Below are 16,368 nucleotides of genomic sequence, written 5' to 3'. Positions count from 1 at the left end.
TAAGAATTTATTTTTAATGAGAAGTAATTGTTGCCTGAGTTTTTGTAAGAATATCATGAAACTGAATAATTAAGAGATTTTATTTTAGCTTGATGTAATTTCCTGTTACTTTCTGACATGAATTGTGTTTCTATTAAATCCTAATGCCGCTTAGCAGTGTTCTTGCTGGTATGGAAGTAAATGCTGGTATGGAAAGAGTCGTGTTTGACTCTTTGTGACCCCCCATGAACTATACAGTCCATGGAATTCTCCAGGCCAGAATACTGGAGTGGGTAGCCTATCCCTTCTCCAGCAGATCTTCCTGACCCAGGAATCGAACCGGGGTCTCCTGCATTGCAGGTGGATTCTTTACCAACTGAGCTATCAGGGAAGCCGGAAATAAATGCAACATGTTTTAATCTTGGCAGTGTCAGTCTTTTGTTAGTTGAGGTAATTAAGACAAAAATAGATTCATATAGCCTAAAAGAGTTGGACACGACTGAGTGACTGAACAATAACAATGAAACATTAAAAGTAGCCAGAAACCAACAATCCAAACAATGGACATTTTTCTTTAGTTTCTATCATAAATGTTTTCTTGGCCAAAAGTTCATAGAGATGTGAAGCAATGCTTAATATTTTGTCTGACCCATTTTATATTCTCAGTTCAAATTGAATAAAAAGAAAAGAAAAGTCTAAGTTGCTATATTGAAGGCTAATTTTGGTGGATGCTTTATAAATCAGATATTTTGTGTTAAAACTTTAACACAAATTTAGAGTGTTCCTGGATTGTTATTAGACTGTGTCTATCAAGTTTGTGGAATACATAATACTGAGAGAGGTAGCAAATGCTTTGGATCAAGCCAGAATACAAAAGGAACTAGAGAAATTGTAATGATGAATTGATTGAATCTCCCTTGCTACATGACAGTAATAGGGATGAATGTAAAGTGCTGTACTTGTATAAAAGAATAGGAAGAGGTATAAATGTTAATAATACACAGTAGAAATAACTGAGGAAAGAATAAAAAAGATGAGGATTAATCTGTAGCATGAAGGACTGATGTTGGAGGGAAGAGTTATTTGACAAGTTCTTTGGATTGTTGAAATAGACTATTGAAGAACAGTGTAGAATAGCTTTTCTATTAGCTTTGAAAATTAAATTCTATTTTGACAGTCTGAAGACTTTGGCAGTAAGCTTGTTGGCCTTTTAAGGTGCCTTCTAGCTTGGTGGATCTATGACCATGTTTAGCAGAGAACTCCTTTCAGAAGCCAGGCATTAAAAATTTTTAGCCATTTGGGGTTTTATGCATATGGTGATCTAATTTACAGCAGCATTAACAGCTTGTAAAAAACAAATGCCCACCTGCATTTGTTGAATTATGTTTTAGATCATACATGCCCTTTTATATGATGGAACATTTGCAGAGTTTTGTGTATTATTTCAGTGATATTTTACTACTTTTTAAAGGTTGAGTTTAATGCTGTTTTCAGTTTCTGGAAACATTAAGCTAAAGCAGTAGGGTGAAACAGATTCAGAAGTGCAGGGAAAATCTTATATTATTTGTAATATGAACATGACTGTAGAACTATGTAACCTTATTTCATTTTCCAGGAAAAAACCAAGTGTATTGTTAACGACCACTAGATGTCTCTGAACTCCCTTGTAAAGAATCTTTTCCTCCATCTTTCTACAAAACATTCACATCTTTCTTTACCAAGAGGTTTAAATCTCTAATGTATGTTTTTCAAAGAGTAGATATTAACTACATACGTGACTGAAAAATGAAACTTTTATTTTGTCTGTTAAAAACAAAGACAATTCTGTCCTTAATTATGTTCTGGAAGGTGGAATTTATGATTTCTAAAGAATCTTTAAAAACATAGTAGCTTATTTCATAGTAAATATTTTAATCCAGAGTTTTTGTTAAATTTTCCAGCATATCATTTCCTTCCTAGTTAATGGGTAATTTTTATGTATGTTTCTGGATTTAGACTATTTAGACCATCTTTTTAGAATATTTCATGATAATATAAATCATTAGGGAATTAAAAAATGGATTACTGTTATTTCTAGATGATCTCTTTTCGCCTCATTTTAAATGATTGGTCTTGTATAGTGGATCATTCACAATCTAGGAAGTGAAACTTCCCTCTTGAAGGAGGCAGTTGGATTTCCAAAATTAAAATAATTTACTTCATTGAAAAACCCCAAAATACAGAGGATATAACTTGATTCATTATGTGAGTGTGTCACTGTGTTCAAATTAACATTTTATTAATGATTAAACCTTAAACTTAGCTTACTAAAGAAGCTGTCTTTAAAAACAATCTTGCTTAAAGATTACTTTTCCAGAGACAGCAATAAATAGTGTGAAATACTTAGAAAAAAATAGAAACTTTGGTAGTTATATTTTATTCAGAGATCTCAAACTATTGAATTCATGGCTTCTGACTTAACTAACAGTCTTAAAATGCTTAAAGGCATGAACCTTCACTTCTGAATATGCCACATTTTGAAAGCCTTCAGCTAAAGGTTGAAAATTTCTTTGAGGCTCTTTTCCGTTTAAAAATGCTGGCTGTACAAAAGAGAAAATGAGTTTTAGTTCCATTTCTCTGTGCTAAAAAGATGGTGATTTCTTTCTCTGAGAAATTTTGTGGTCTTTAAGTAAGTAATCAGTCTCTATTGAACTACATAAACAAGTAGGAAGGATATGATCAATTTAGATTTTTAAGCTCAGAGCATATGAATTGCCTTAACCATTTTCCTTCTAAGAAAAAAATGTATTATAATGAGGTCTTAGTCTTAGGACATTTAAAACTATCAGAATTAAAAGTATCTTTGCCAGATGACTATCAGAAGAAAAGATAATACTTTGAATAGTACCTTTTATACTATAAGGTTGCCAATCCCTTTATCAACAGTGTCTCATTAATTCCTTTTACTGAATGAATTTCAGGGCACTGTCTTCATTCATTTAGTGACAGACTGACATGACTGGGAGATTTGAAAAGAATCTGAGAAGTCTAAAAGATCTAGCACATTAGTCAGTTTACTGGAAAGGACATATTGAAAGTATCCAGAGTTTAATTAGTAAGTCCTTGCTCCTGCTTAGGTTCTTTGAAGTACTCAAAGGATAAAAAGCAGAATTTGGCTGTCTGAAATAAAGAACATTTCTTGATATAGCGACTATGCTTCCTTGGCAAGGTTGCTCTGACTTTTCGTTTTAGCCAAAAAATATTTGTAATTTTTAGACTCTAGGGAGTTTTTTCTTTCCTCTCCTAGACTCTCAAGAAGCTCCGTGTGCATATCCTGTGGCCATGGACTTTAGAGTTGAATGAAAGTATTAATAATTAGTGATTACAATTGCCTTGCCTTTTGTGGTAATTCAAATGAATTTTTAAGGTAGTGTTTCAGAGAATCACACACTGTTGTACAATGTAATAAAAATTTCATGTTATTGCTGTTTGTTTTCAAATCACAGTTTTATTATTAATGAAAGTGTTCCTTATTTAAAATTAAGAACATGACATTCCTCATTAGAGTTGTAGGAGAAAAAAGAATTTTTAGAAAATATTGCTATAGCTTTTTATGAGCTTGCTTCCCTTTGTGTAGGTTTATCTGTGATAGTAAACATTAACTAAGTTATTAGTTCAGCACAGGATATTTGATAAATTATCTGTCCAGTCAGAGAAGAGTTTTCTTTATGTATACTTTAGAAAAACAGAAGTCAAGTTAAAAAATTTCCAAGCTATTCTGTAGTCACAATGACACTTTTGTTTGTTGCTTATGCAGTATAGACTAGGAAATTTTTTAAGGAAGGCCACTCATGATTTTTCATTTTATGTACTAGTACTTAATTGTGTGATAACAGCTAATATTGGTATCTTAGAGCATTACTTTTTTTTTTTTTAGTATCCTTTTTATTATTATTTTTTTAAGCACAAATGCCCACACAACTTTGACTTACAAGGTAGTTCTATATATAAATTGTTAGTGACCTTGATATTATAAACTACATACAATTAAATGTGGTTTCCAGGGTACATAATTATGCTTCTCACACCAGAGGACAATTCTAGCTGAGATTAAAAACGAAGTGTGACACGAACATGTCCACTCATACGTAACAGAATGGGAAGTCTCCCTCAGTTTACGCAGATGGCTTCTACTCGTCATTGCACAGTGCGAATTTGTAGGGGAAAAAATAATACACTAACCCTTGGGTCCCATACAGGCAAATTAAGATTGCATTCTTCAGGCTGTTTCAATAGGACTGGATTTGGCCATTCCCATTTAGAAAATACCAAGAAAAATTTATGTACAAGAGTTGATGCTATTGCATTTGGATAAAGCTGGCAAGTTCTTGCTACTAGCATAGCCCAGGAAACACCACCGAGGAAACCTAATATATTGGAATAGATGTTGTGGCGTTTGGCCCACAGTTTGATAGCTCTCAGGGTTAACCTGAAGTTGTCAATGTTTGGTACTAGATGTAAAATTTCATCGGTTACCCTGCAACCGTTAAGACTTCTTATACATCTTATATCTAAATTTTTAAGCAGACTGTCATCTCTTAAGTCCAAGTCTTCTGGAATAGTCTGCAGTGCTAATCTTGCAAACAAAATATCAATCTCTATCCCATCAAAACACAGTTTGATAACTGGTACAAATGCCTCTTCAACAGCTCTTAAATCTTTTACTTCTTCCTGTAATTTCAACTTATCATAGAAGGAGGTGAAAAAATCACTTCGATCAACATGTCTTGGTGCAACACACAATGCATCAATATCAGCACCTTTTGTATGTACTCCTAATCTATAAGATCCAAATGTAAAAATTTTCCCACCAACATTTTCAATTACAGATTGTGGAAGATTCTTGCTTTCACTGATTTCTCGTATCCACTCTTTTACCAGGTTATTTAATTTTCCCAAAATTAAAATCCTGCGCTGCAGTTCCTCTTCCTCTTCAAAAACCCCAAAGGGCTTCAGAGTCTCAACTAGCTTCTGTGTGAGCAGGCAGTCAGTCTCCTTGGGCGCTGCTAAGCTGATGGGAGAAGTAATGCCATAGTGCTTCTGTGGCAGGCTGTGTTTGCTGTGATCCCTGTGTTGTGAACTGGAAATGGCATGTCTGCTGCGCCGGCACCGCCCAGTCACTGCCCCCCCCACCCCCACCCCCCCCCCGCAACCGCCACTCTGGGCATGATCCAGAGCATTAATTTCTTAATGAAATGTGAGAATTTGAATTAATACATTATTCAAAAAATTGGTAAAATATAAAATTATTGATGAGTTCTTGACTCTAGAATTGTTAAAATATATTTATGCTTATAGCTATATATTATTTCCCCATGTGCTTGAAAGACTAAAATGTCCTCTTCAGCCTTAATTTTCAAAAGGATCCTATATAGAAGTGTGTACAGTAGGAGTCTTAACTTTGCCTTAAGGGTTAGGTCAGAGGAATGGCTTCACAGAAGAGATCCTTCTTGGAAATGAGCCTTGAAAGACCAGGCAGGGATTGGCCCTGGGACTATGAAAATGGCATGTGCAAAGGTAGAAACAAACACAGCATATTCACAAACTGCAAGGAGGTTGGTGTACTGGGGTGTGAGTAGGAAAGTCCCGGAAGATGAGGAAAGAGCTGGCAGCCAAATGACCAGGGGCCCTGTTGAACTTTGATCACTGCTCCATAGGAAATGGGGAATCATTGAAAGATTTTAAGAGGGCGGTGACATGGTCAGATTTACTGTATAGAAATACTGCTCTGGGGAAATGGGCAAACATCTACCTCAACTCCCATATAGGCTGATAATTCCCAAATTTCTATCTCTCTCTCTTCTCTGTTCCTCTTCTTCCGCCCCCCCCCCCGCCCCCCGGCCTTGGCTAATATATTACCATCTGCCCCAGAGTCATTTTTTTTACTACTGCTGTCTTAACCTTCAAGAGCAAATGGTTACATCTAAAGGTACCAGCATAATACCTTGCACAAAGTGGGCATTCAGTGAATGAATGAGCATGGAACTTTGGTTCTGCAGTTGGCTTCTGTCTCATAGACCCTATCATTGGGTCACGTTTGGGTAGAATGTGAAGAAATGTAGCAATGGGTTTGAGTTCTTTTTTCCTCTTCCTTTCTTTTCTTTTCATCTACCTTTCTCTAATGATGGACTTTAGTTGGCTATAATCCCTGCAGCTTCGGTTTGAATAGCCAGTTGTAAACATCATGTGTTTTATTAGTAACTGTAGTGTTTGATTTAAGACTGAATTGTTCTAACAATCTGAAATATGATACATGACTAACAGGAGTTTGTTTTCCGTATTTATGCTTATGTGCTATCCTGGCAACCCACTCCAGTATTCTTGCCTGGGAAACCCCATGGGCAGAGAAGTCTGGTGGGCTACAGTCCATGGGGTTGCAAACAGTTAGGTAGCGACTAAATAGCAGCATCAGCTAGCCTGTGAGGAAGTGACATGACATTTTACAAATAACGATGTTTAAGTAGCAGCAATTGGGTAAAACTGTCATAACATTTGATACTTGCTTAAGAAATATAAGATATTTTTATATTATTATTATTAGAGTATATAACTCCCATCTAATGGCCAGTGTGCTTGAGCCCTGAGATTCTAGCATAGAATGCCATTGCTTTTTGTTAGTATGAGAGGGGTTCCCAGGTGACAAAGAACCTGGGAAATATACCGCAGAATATATAGTTGAAGGTGTTGATTCTGAAGGTAAAGTACAGGGAGTTTACAAAACAGCAAAGGAGAAAAAACCTCCCAGTTTCGTTTTACTAAGAACTATAGAAGAAAATTCTGACTTTATGGAACTACCTACAAATTTTGAGGCACCAGTGTGGAGTGCAATTTATTTATTTTTTTTGCTCCTGCTCATTCACCTGCTTTTGACTTTGAACCAATAGCGGGCACCGACCTTCTGTCATTCAGACTTAGGCAGGCTTAGTGTCTAGGATTTTAGTACATAGGAAATGTAATGTGGAGTCTCTTTAATCTCTTTCAATAAGTCACTTCAAGTCTACTGATGCTTTCTGTGCCTTTTGAATTGATGCTTTGAAGCTGAGTATTGGGGCAAAGGATGTTTGAACTTGGTGCGTGGCGTGATTGATATTCACCACACAGTACAGGGCAGCGCCACTTACTGCAGACATCCCATCATTTATTAAATAAAGGTAGAGATCCATGTCCTAGTACTCAGAAGTTGGGACTTGGGTGACTTTGCATTGAACAGAATCATAAACCATTAAAAAGACATGGAAAACCAAGGCAGACAGTTTGCTTAAAGTCAATCTAAAGTCTAGTTTAAACCAGGGGTTGGCAAACTACAGCCCTTTACCTATTTTTGTACAGCCTGCAAGCCAAGAATGATTTTTACATTTTCAAATGGTTGAAAGAAAATCAAAAGAAGGCTGTTTTGTGACATGTGAAAATTGTACAAAGTTCAGATTTTAGTGTCTGTACAGTTTTGTTGGAACCCAGCCACACGCCTTCATGCTGCAGTGGCAAAGCCAAGTAGTTGTGACAGAGACCGTGTGGTCTGCCGAGCCGACCAGAAAAGATGTGCTGACCCCTGATTTAAAGAATGTGTAAGAAAACTTGAAGGAAAGAAATAATACAACCAAGGTAGACATAAGCATTATACAGTCCTTCAGGAAACATGTTAAATGAAGGATGGGTAAAGGGGGAGCCTGTTGACCCTAAAGGAGAGATGTTTGGCAGGTCTGGTGGTGATTGTGGTGATTGTGATGGAGGCATGAGAGCTGCCTTGTAATATTTGAAAGACTGTCATACAGAAGAGGGAATCAGCTTGTTCAATCTGACTACAAAGGTTAGACCTAGAACCAATTGTTGGAAATAAGGTAGCACATGGTAGCTTTGGATAAGGGAATATTTTAAACTTATTCAGAGGTGGGCTAGGCAATCTTGTGAGGTAATGAGTACCCCATCATTGGAAGAATTCGGACAGGCTGGACAGATAATTAGCAAGGACCTCATAGAAGAAATTCAGCATCAACTTGAGTGATTTTTAAAGGTCCTTTTCAATATTGAGAGTGTAATTTTATGAGCTCCCCCTATTGAGACTCTGTATCAGGGGAAGATTTCAGAGTACATCATATACCTTTGATTACATGACTCCTCCTGCTTAAAAGTCATCAGTGAGATCCTTTTGTCAACTGAATTAAGTAAAATTGCTTAGTTCTTTGTTTTTAGCTCCTAGGTTCTTTGTATTTTGATTCAAACTTAGTCTTCTCCATCACTCTTGCCCTGCACAGCATTTCCCAAGTTGGTTTCTACCAAACATTGTTCCAGGATTTGCAAATATACAATATGCAAAACAAGGTTCTGAATCCTGCCCTTGACCCTTGCAATCTACATTAGACTGCTAAAAGCTCTGTGAAGTCCTGCCATGACAAAATTTGTTTAACCTTTTAAAAACCTAGCATTTCCTGAGCGTGTGTGAACACAAAGTACTTTTTTCCCCCCTTTGGCCACAGCTATTAACACTGCACAACAGTTTTCCATTTGTCATTTTCCTACTTTGTTCTGTTGTCTTTCTTGTTTTTGTGTCTCCTGTCTTCCTCTTGTGTGCTGTTTTTCTCCCTTCAATTTCATTCCTAAATCCAGTGTGGGGAAATCGTGAAAGAAAGAGATAATTAGACTACAGAACTGTGGAAACAGTTTGATACCATGTGAACCACTCCCTGTAACCCCACGGAAAATAGAAAGATAAAAGGTAAAACAATATAGGGGGAACATGTATGTGAAAGAAGAAATTATATAAGATAAAATTGCTTTAGACATCATAAAATTTCTCAGACTCATTTTGTTGTCATTTAGTTATTCAAAAAGCGAATCACTGTTTTATTGGTAATCTGGCCTCTTTATTTGTAATTTCTGGTGTTGGCTAGTGTTCTGTTTATGATACCATCTGCTTAGTTAGGCAGTCTTTAAGCATGTGAATAAAAGATGGGGTTGGTATCTTTAGAGGAAGTGGCATTACCTACGCTAGGAAGGTAGCATCTAGACTCACTCATTCCTTGATGCCTTTCTCCAGAGAGTTAGATTATTTTTTTGTCTGTAGTTAGTGACAGGTTAAAAGGAATGAAGGTAAGAACTTATTATACAGTCTATTTATAATCATCTTGAGATAGTCTACTTCCTTGCATATGAAACTGTCTCAAAAGTATTAGTTTTTTCCTGAATCACCCATATGAACCATGAATATGTATCTAAAGATATCTGCAGTCACAGGCAACTATTACTTATTGAGAATAATAATAGCCAGAGGGTATAGCTTAATGATTCAAGAATCAGCTTCACATAAAGACTCTATCTAGTCTCCCTAGAAACCAACAATCAAATCTCATCAGGGTCAACTTAGCCCTTTCTATAATAGATAAATTGAATAACATGCTGTTTAATTTGTATGTGTGGTATTGAATGAAGCTATGAAGAGTGTTTGGTCTGCATATTAAAGATACTGCTATTGTTTTGGTAAGTAAGGAAAATTCCAATGTTATTTTTCCTAAATTATTTAACCTTGAGTAATTGAGGATGATTATTTTTAATAGTTAAACAATAATTTGTTAATGAAGAATTTTTTTTCTGGCTGGACTGTCTTTGGTTTTCTGCCTTCTTTACAGAGTAGAAACTGCTTGGATAGTTGATAATATTTCTGTGTGCCATTTTTCTAGCTTTTATTTGGAAAGAGAAAACTGTATTTAAAAAATCTGCCACTTTTAAAAAATGTTACAGATTGCAGTGTTCATTACAAAAAATTTAGAAAATACATGCTAGTATAAAGAAAAAAATAAAAGTTCCCATTGGTTCTATATTCAGAAGTAGCTTCTGTTAACCACCAGTAACTCTGCACATAGTTCTCTCTCAGCTATTTCTATTGTGTATGTGTGTATATAGTGAGATGTATTTATATGTATATCATAATTTCAAAATTAGCAAAAATTTAGTTCCCAGGATTTCTCTGCTAAAAAGCACACTGCTCTAAATATTGTTTTGTAAATCTTTGTGTACATCTCTTATTTCCTTACGTTAAGCATCTAGAAGTGGAATTATTCATTCAAAAACATGAAATTTTTAGGATACATCATTGATATTTCCAATTTTATTTCTAGAAAGATAGTATTTTAGTCTGCTTGGGCTGCCATAACACAGTACCCACATGAGGTGACAATTTCTCATGGCTTTGGCTCCAGGCGGGTTGGTTTCTGGTGAGGCCTTTCTCCCTGGCTTGTAGATGATGTCTTCTTCCTGTGTCCTTACATGGAAGGACTCAACCGTTATGACTTTGGTTAACCTTAATTACTTCCTTTTAAAGGCCTGCTCTCCAAACACAACCACACTGTGGGGGTGTTAAGGCTTAAACTTACAGATTTGGGAAGGACACAGTTTTTTCACAGTGGCATCCCATCATCAGTGAATGAGAGCTTCCATTTCACCATCTTATTGCCAACACTGGATGCACATATCACACACACATGAACATGTCTTTGCTAATTTGATAAATATATCATTGTTTTACTTTGCATGTCTTTGAGTGAAAAAAGTTTTTAAATTTGGACACTTAAAATTATTTTTGTTTTCTATTCTTGTACTTTGACCACTTTTTGGTTGGAGTTCTCAATTGTTAATAAATCTACATTTTTATTTGAGCATTTAGCTATTTTATATCTTAACAGATATTTTTGCTTATGCAAAAAGAAACCATTTAAAATGATATTTATCCTTTGATATTAAGCTGTTATTTACCTTTAAAACACAGCAAAGTATACAAGGTTAATATATATGAGTGTCCATATTAATGAATCGTATATTTAATGCTCACCATATGTTCATAAAAGCTGTTTATAGTTTGGATGCATTGATTTGCTGGCAGTGAAATATAGGTAGTGGCAAGGTTAATGTGGAATCTTTCCAGCTATTGTTTGCTTTGAATTAACAACTGCAGCAGTCTTTCCTCAGAACTTTGATCCCACGAGGTATGCTTTGAGAAGAGATTTCTGCTGATTGAATGGCTTTGGGAATTGCTTGCTTTCTCCATCTCCTACCCTAGTGGTTGACAGTGCTTATTAGAACTTTAAAGGCTCTGAGCAGCCCTGTAAAAAAGAAATCTGACTTTTGTAAGCTGAGTACTTCCAAATCGTACTTTGACAAGAGGACATCCCCTTATTTTTTTAATGTGATTTTTGTTAACTTTTTGTTTTGAAATATTTATAGATTCACAGGAAGCTGTGAAGGAATGTCCATGGAGGGCCCATGCACCCTTCACCAGGTTTTCCCAGATGGCAACATCTTCCATAAACACTGGACAGTGTCACAATCAGAAAATGGACATTAGTACAATCCAAAGAGCTTATTCAGATTTCATTGGTTATAGATGAACTCATGTTTGTGTGTGGGTGTGTGTGCACATGTGTGTGTGTGTGCTAAGTTGCTTCAGTCATATCTGACTCTGTGAACCCATGGACTGTAGCCCGCCAGGCTCCTCTGTCCATGGGATTCTCCAGGCAAGAATACTGGAGTAGGTTGCCATGCCCTCCTCCCGAGTGTGTAGTTCATTACAATTTGATCACACATGGGTACATGTAACTAGCACCATCAGAAGACTTACTCGTGCTGGCTCTTTAAAATCACACCCCCAATCCCTTTTTTCTAGTCCCTGGCAGCCGTTGACATGTTCTCCATTCTAAACTTCTGTCATTTGATAATGCTATATAAATGGAACACTGTGCTATGTAACCTTTTGAAATTGGCTTTTTTCACTCAGATAGGGTTCATTTAGGTTTCTGCATATACCAATAGTTCTTTCCTTTTTACTGCTGAGCAGTATTTTATGATATGGATGTACCACAGTTTACTCATTCTCCCACTGAATGATATTTATCCACTTATCATATATTTAGTGGAATATAACCTGTATGAATATTGTTCTGAAGAATACCAACTTAGAAATTCTCTATCACAGAAATGATATTATCACTTTTTGAAGGTTGTACCTGGGTTGCAGAAATTAAAAGTCTTCTTTATTTGGTTCAGGAATTCCAGAGACGCTGTAATACTCTGATTTCGTTGATTGAGAAAGAAAATATGGAAATTGAGGAAAGAGAGAGAGCAGAAAAGAAGAAACGGGCAACTAAAACTCCAATGGTAAAATTTTCAGCATTTTCCTAACTTTTAGGTAGATCCCATTTTTTTTACATAATTAAAATGCCTCTATTATGTTTAATGCTATAGTGATACCTATTATAAAAACTGGTTTTTATGAAATGCTGATTTGTTTTTGACAGAAAAAGAATTACACTACAACCACGTGTTTCCTATTTGTTTGTAGAGTATATGGTTAGGAACTCCCTAGTAACAGGGCTCAGTATTTTAAAAAATTTCTCATGACTTTTAAGCAGAAGTATAATGCAAGTAAAATCCTCTGAACTGAGACTAAAGTTGTCATGGGGAGTAGAAGAGGGGTGGGGCGGGGTGGGGCTGAGGTTGAAACTGGGAGTTCTGATTTGATCAAAGAAGTTTTCTGATCTTTGTGGAACTATGAATACAAATAAGAACTTTGAGGAGACAGCAAAGCTTTACTTGATTTACTTGGTAATAAGTTAACTGTTAATAGTAAGATAATTTTAACTCAGTCAGGTTGCCTTGTATAGTTAAATTTCAAGTACTCTTTAACATATTATTTGAGTGTGGTTAAGTAAACTACCATATTTCATCAAGTCTAAGATGCCTTCTATTGTAAGACAAAGCATTATTTATGTGCTACTAAGAAAAACTGCTGCCAAGTAACTCTGATTTGTCATCAATTATAGGATGCATCCTGATTTCAGAGATGCTAAAGTGGGAAATAAGTGTGCATCATAGAATATATGAAATATGGTATTTTAGCATCTATCATAACATTTCAAAAATAATACACTCATAAATAACATTTTTCCCAGAAAATTTTAAGTATTAAGTAGTTCTTTAAGCATACATTTTTAGTACCATGTGTAAGTAGAAACTTGACGACTATTTTTGATGGGTATTTTATGTCTTTTCTTAAAAAGAAAACATGTTTGGAGGTTATTTTACATTGGGTTAATATAGTTTGTTGGGCTATATAGAACATTAACTGTGAGTATAACATTTAAGTGAATATTCATGTTAAAATTTTTTTTTGATGCATTTACATCCTAGATTTAACATTGTTGGGCCATTTAAAAATGTGCATATTGGAGCAGAACATTAAATCTGTTTCCATTTTAGTCACAGAAAAGAAAAGCAGAGTCAGCTACTGAGAGCTCTGGAAAGAAGGATGTCAAGAAGGTGAAATCCTAAAGCCTAGAAATAAAGTTTTAAATGGGAAACTGCTATTTTCTTGTTCCCATCTTCAAATGCTAATTGCCAGTTCCAGTGTATTCATGGTACTCTAAGAAAAATCAATTTGGTTTTGATTTCTTGCATATTTTATATATTTTACAATGCTTTCTACCTGAAATGTGTAGCTTTATATTTTATGCATTCTAGTATTTTTGTGTACTGTATTTTGTGTATTTCATGTCTTCATCTAAATCCTCTCAGTCCTTGTTCTTTTGAAGCTTGTGCTGAGGTTTTAGCTTTTCTATGTTTTATATGCCGCTGCTTTGAAAGAGAACCTAGATTCTATAGCTGTATTATTGTTGTTTCATACTTTAAATTTATATGGCTGTGGAAAAATGAATTAAAATGATTTGAGGAGAAAGACTTTTTCACTTCTTTGTTGCTTTCTTTTCTATTGAGTATGGGCTTGTACGTGTTACTGCATACTGTGATTAGCATAATAATTGTTTCTTTGAGGTCATCTAAATATTTTTTTCCTAAAGGAATAAAGGGTGAGAACAGAAAATTATTAAAAAAAACTAATATTTGATACTGTGCTTGCTGTCAGTATGCATTACATTTAAATTATTCTCTAAATATTCAAGTGGGAAAGTATAATAAAGAAATGTCTATAAGAAATTTAATTATTTCCTGTGTTTTGTGCAGTAGAAAATAGTTGTGTTTACTGAATTGTATTGCTCACAACTATGTATTTGGTTGAAAGTTAAAGCTTTGCTTGCTGACTTGTGCCTGATCTTTTGTCACATAGAGCCAGTTCAGGGGAGTCTGGGTATAACACGTAGATTTATTAACAACTCAGTTGCGGGTATGAAATAAGCAGCATGCATGCAGAAGAAAGGGGAGGTCTTCTATAGGAATGTGAGTATGCTCAGTTAACGAGACAGAGTATCCAAGCTTTTGTATACCAAGAGCTTTTATCTTTGCCACACCACAGATCCCACACAGGCCAGTGGGATGTGAGATGGGAGGAGGTCTGCTCCACACAGTCACTCCAGGCTCCAGCCTGACTGAAGCTCCCTTGGTTCATACTTGCACCATCTAGAACGTGTGGGTTATTGAGCTGCCACCGTAGAACAGGACTCTGGAGGATCACACATAGGCTCTTTATTTCCTCAGTCCAGAAGTGACAGACGTCACACCCATTTATATTTCATTGTCCGAAACTAGTCACATGGTCTTGTGTATTTGCCAGAGGACTGGCAAATGTAGGAGCACAAATGGAATGCCTTACAGTACTGCCTCCGCCACAGGGGCTGTCACACGAAACTGTGAGTGTGTGATTAATCAGTCAAGGTCAGGCTATGAGGGAACAGGGAAAATGGACCAGAGCCTAGTGTGAAACGCATAGCAGTTAAGTAAAGCTGGGCATGTGGGATGGTGGTGTTTGTTATAAAAACAAAATTTGGACGACTAAAGAGTTGCTCTCTCCCTGACCCAAGATCTTTTGCATTTCCTCTCCAACTCTGTTTAGTGTACCACTGGTAAAGCTTGGTGCAAGTCAGCATCTTTCACATCCTCATTGTCATTGGGGTTCTGCAACATAGGAATAGATCTTCTAGAATGACAATCCATCGTCTGCTGGACTCTTACAAGTCTTTGTTCATTGTCCAGATTTCATATTTCTTACTGCCGTGCTCCTGATTGGATTATTTTTACTGTTTCCACTATTAGGAGACTCGTACTCTGTTGGAGGTTGGGATGAAACTGGGTTGCTATTAAGAGATGAGTTTACAATGATGTTAGGTCATGGGACCCAGAGATATCTAAATCTGTTCTTGGCTTAACCACCCTTTCTGTAAGGTTCACAAAAGAGGCAAAAGTAAGCAGTCATACTTCACTAGCTGGTGCTTTGCTCCAAACTTCAATCCAGAGCTCTTAGATCCAAAATAAAATCTCAGAATTTTCCATTCCAATGAAATTAAAAGTTCCAGTCACTTGAGATGGAGAAAATTATACATTAGAGGGTCTTATTAATACCCACAATTTCCGTGCACTGAAAAATAACCCAATTAGGGTCTTGGACTCTGATCAGACCAATCAATCAGTTCAGCATTTCTTGGGGGAGAAATGAAGGTGGAGGGTGGGAGCAGGTACAATTACCATCTTTGAACTTCTTTCATGGACCTGTAACATTCCCTACTTGTTCTTTCTCTGTTAAACCAAAGGGGTTAATGACTAAGCTGTATGTGGCTATCTACTTTAGGAGAGAAAATCTGCAGGTAAGTTCTTCCACTCTTTTTATGGGACCATTTTCCTGGCCACATGGCTCTTTCTTGGACCCAAGAGATGGGAAATTCAGCTCTCCTAGATTATGTGCAGCATCACTGGTGAATGTAGCCTACCAAGGAGTCCACACAGTGAGCAAGCAGATGATAGCACGGTCCAAACCATATGATGCTGGAAATGCACAACACCCTAAGTCTCCATAGGAAACCCCTCTGATTGTCAATTTTCACAGAGAAATTAAACTGTCATAGAAAATTTCAAAGTCCCAACAAATAAATCCTGTTTCACACCAGAGACGTGGGCTGATGGGCTAGTAACCCTGGACCTGACTGCCGTGTTGGATTGGAAGAACAGGATAGTCAGTTACCATGTCAGCTGCTCAGAGACCAGAAGCAGTGGAAGAGTGCTGTATTCATGGATGCAATTTGACAGATGCACAGTGCTCCAGCCCACCAGTAAAAGTGGTCTAATAGATGGTACTGGAATCTGACCTAACCTGATTGCTTGTTTGGAGAATGTGCAAGGAGGGAACCAGGGACTCTGGTTCCCCAGTAACCCCCAGGCTTCCACAGAGGCCTTTGTGAAGCATCTGTCTTCATCTGTTGGATACTCTAAAATCACAGGAAGATAGCTCAGCAGTCTCTCATTTGCATCAGAGTCACTTGTCTCTCAGTCTTTATCACACAATTCCTTCTGGCTCGCCAGCCTACAAATGCTTACACTGTCTGGAAAACCTGGGTTCTCGTCAGATTACACATTCTCCCG

The 16,368-nt window shown here is 36.5% G+C and overlaps 1 protein-coding gene and 1 pseudogene across 6 annotated transcripts in view; one reads left to right on the top strand and one right to left on the bottom strand.

The window, feature by feature from the left end:
• Positions 1–13,995, top strand: part of SMARCA1 (SNF2 related chromatin remodeling ATPase 1) — a 68,640-nt gene extending 54,645 nt beyond the window's left edge. For 2 of the 6 annotated variants that reach the window (XM_020889682.2, XM_020889679.2), the window contains 2 exons: positions 12,052–12,193; positions 13,195–13,995. In XM_020889682.2, coding sequence (XP_020745341.2) covers positions 12,052–12,186 — 135 coding nt within the window. In that variant the 3' untranslated portion in view covers positions 12,187–12,193; positions 13,195–13,995. The remainder of the gene's footprint in view (positions 1–12,051; positions 12,194–13,194) is intronic. The other 4 variants (XM_020889678.2, XM_020889677.2, XM_020889681.2 and 1 more) reach the window with 3 other exon arrangements.
• On the bottom strand, positions 3,881–6,033 carry LOC139033328 (poly(A) polymerase alpha pseudogene; annotated as a pseudogene).
• Positions 13,996–16,368: the final 2,373 nt, after the last annotated feature.

This window comes from Odocoileus virginianus, unplaced genomic scaffold (assembly GCF_023699985.2).
Source record: "Odocoileus virginianus isolate 20LAN1187 ecotype Illinois unplaced genomic scaffold, Ovbor_1.2 Unplaced_Scaffold_2, whole genome shotgun sequence".
NCBI classification, from domain to species: domain Eukaryota; kingdom Metazoa; phylum Chordata; class Mammalia; order Artiodactyla; family Cervidae; genus Odocoileus; species Odocoileus virginianus.
This window is presented reverse-complemented; position numbering and strand designations above follow the sequence as displayed.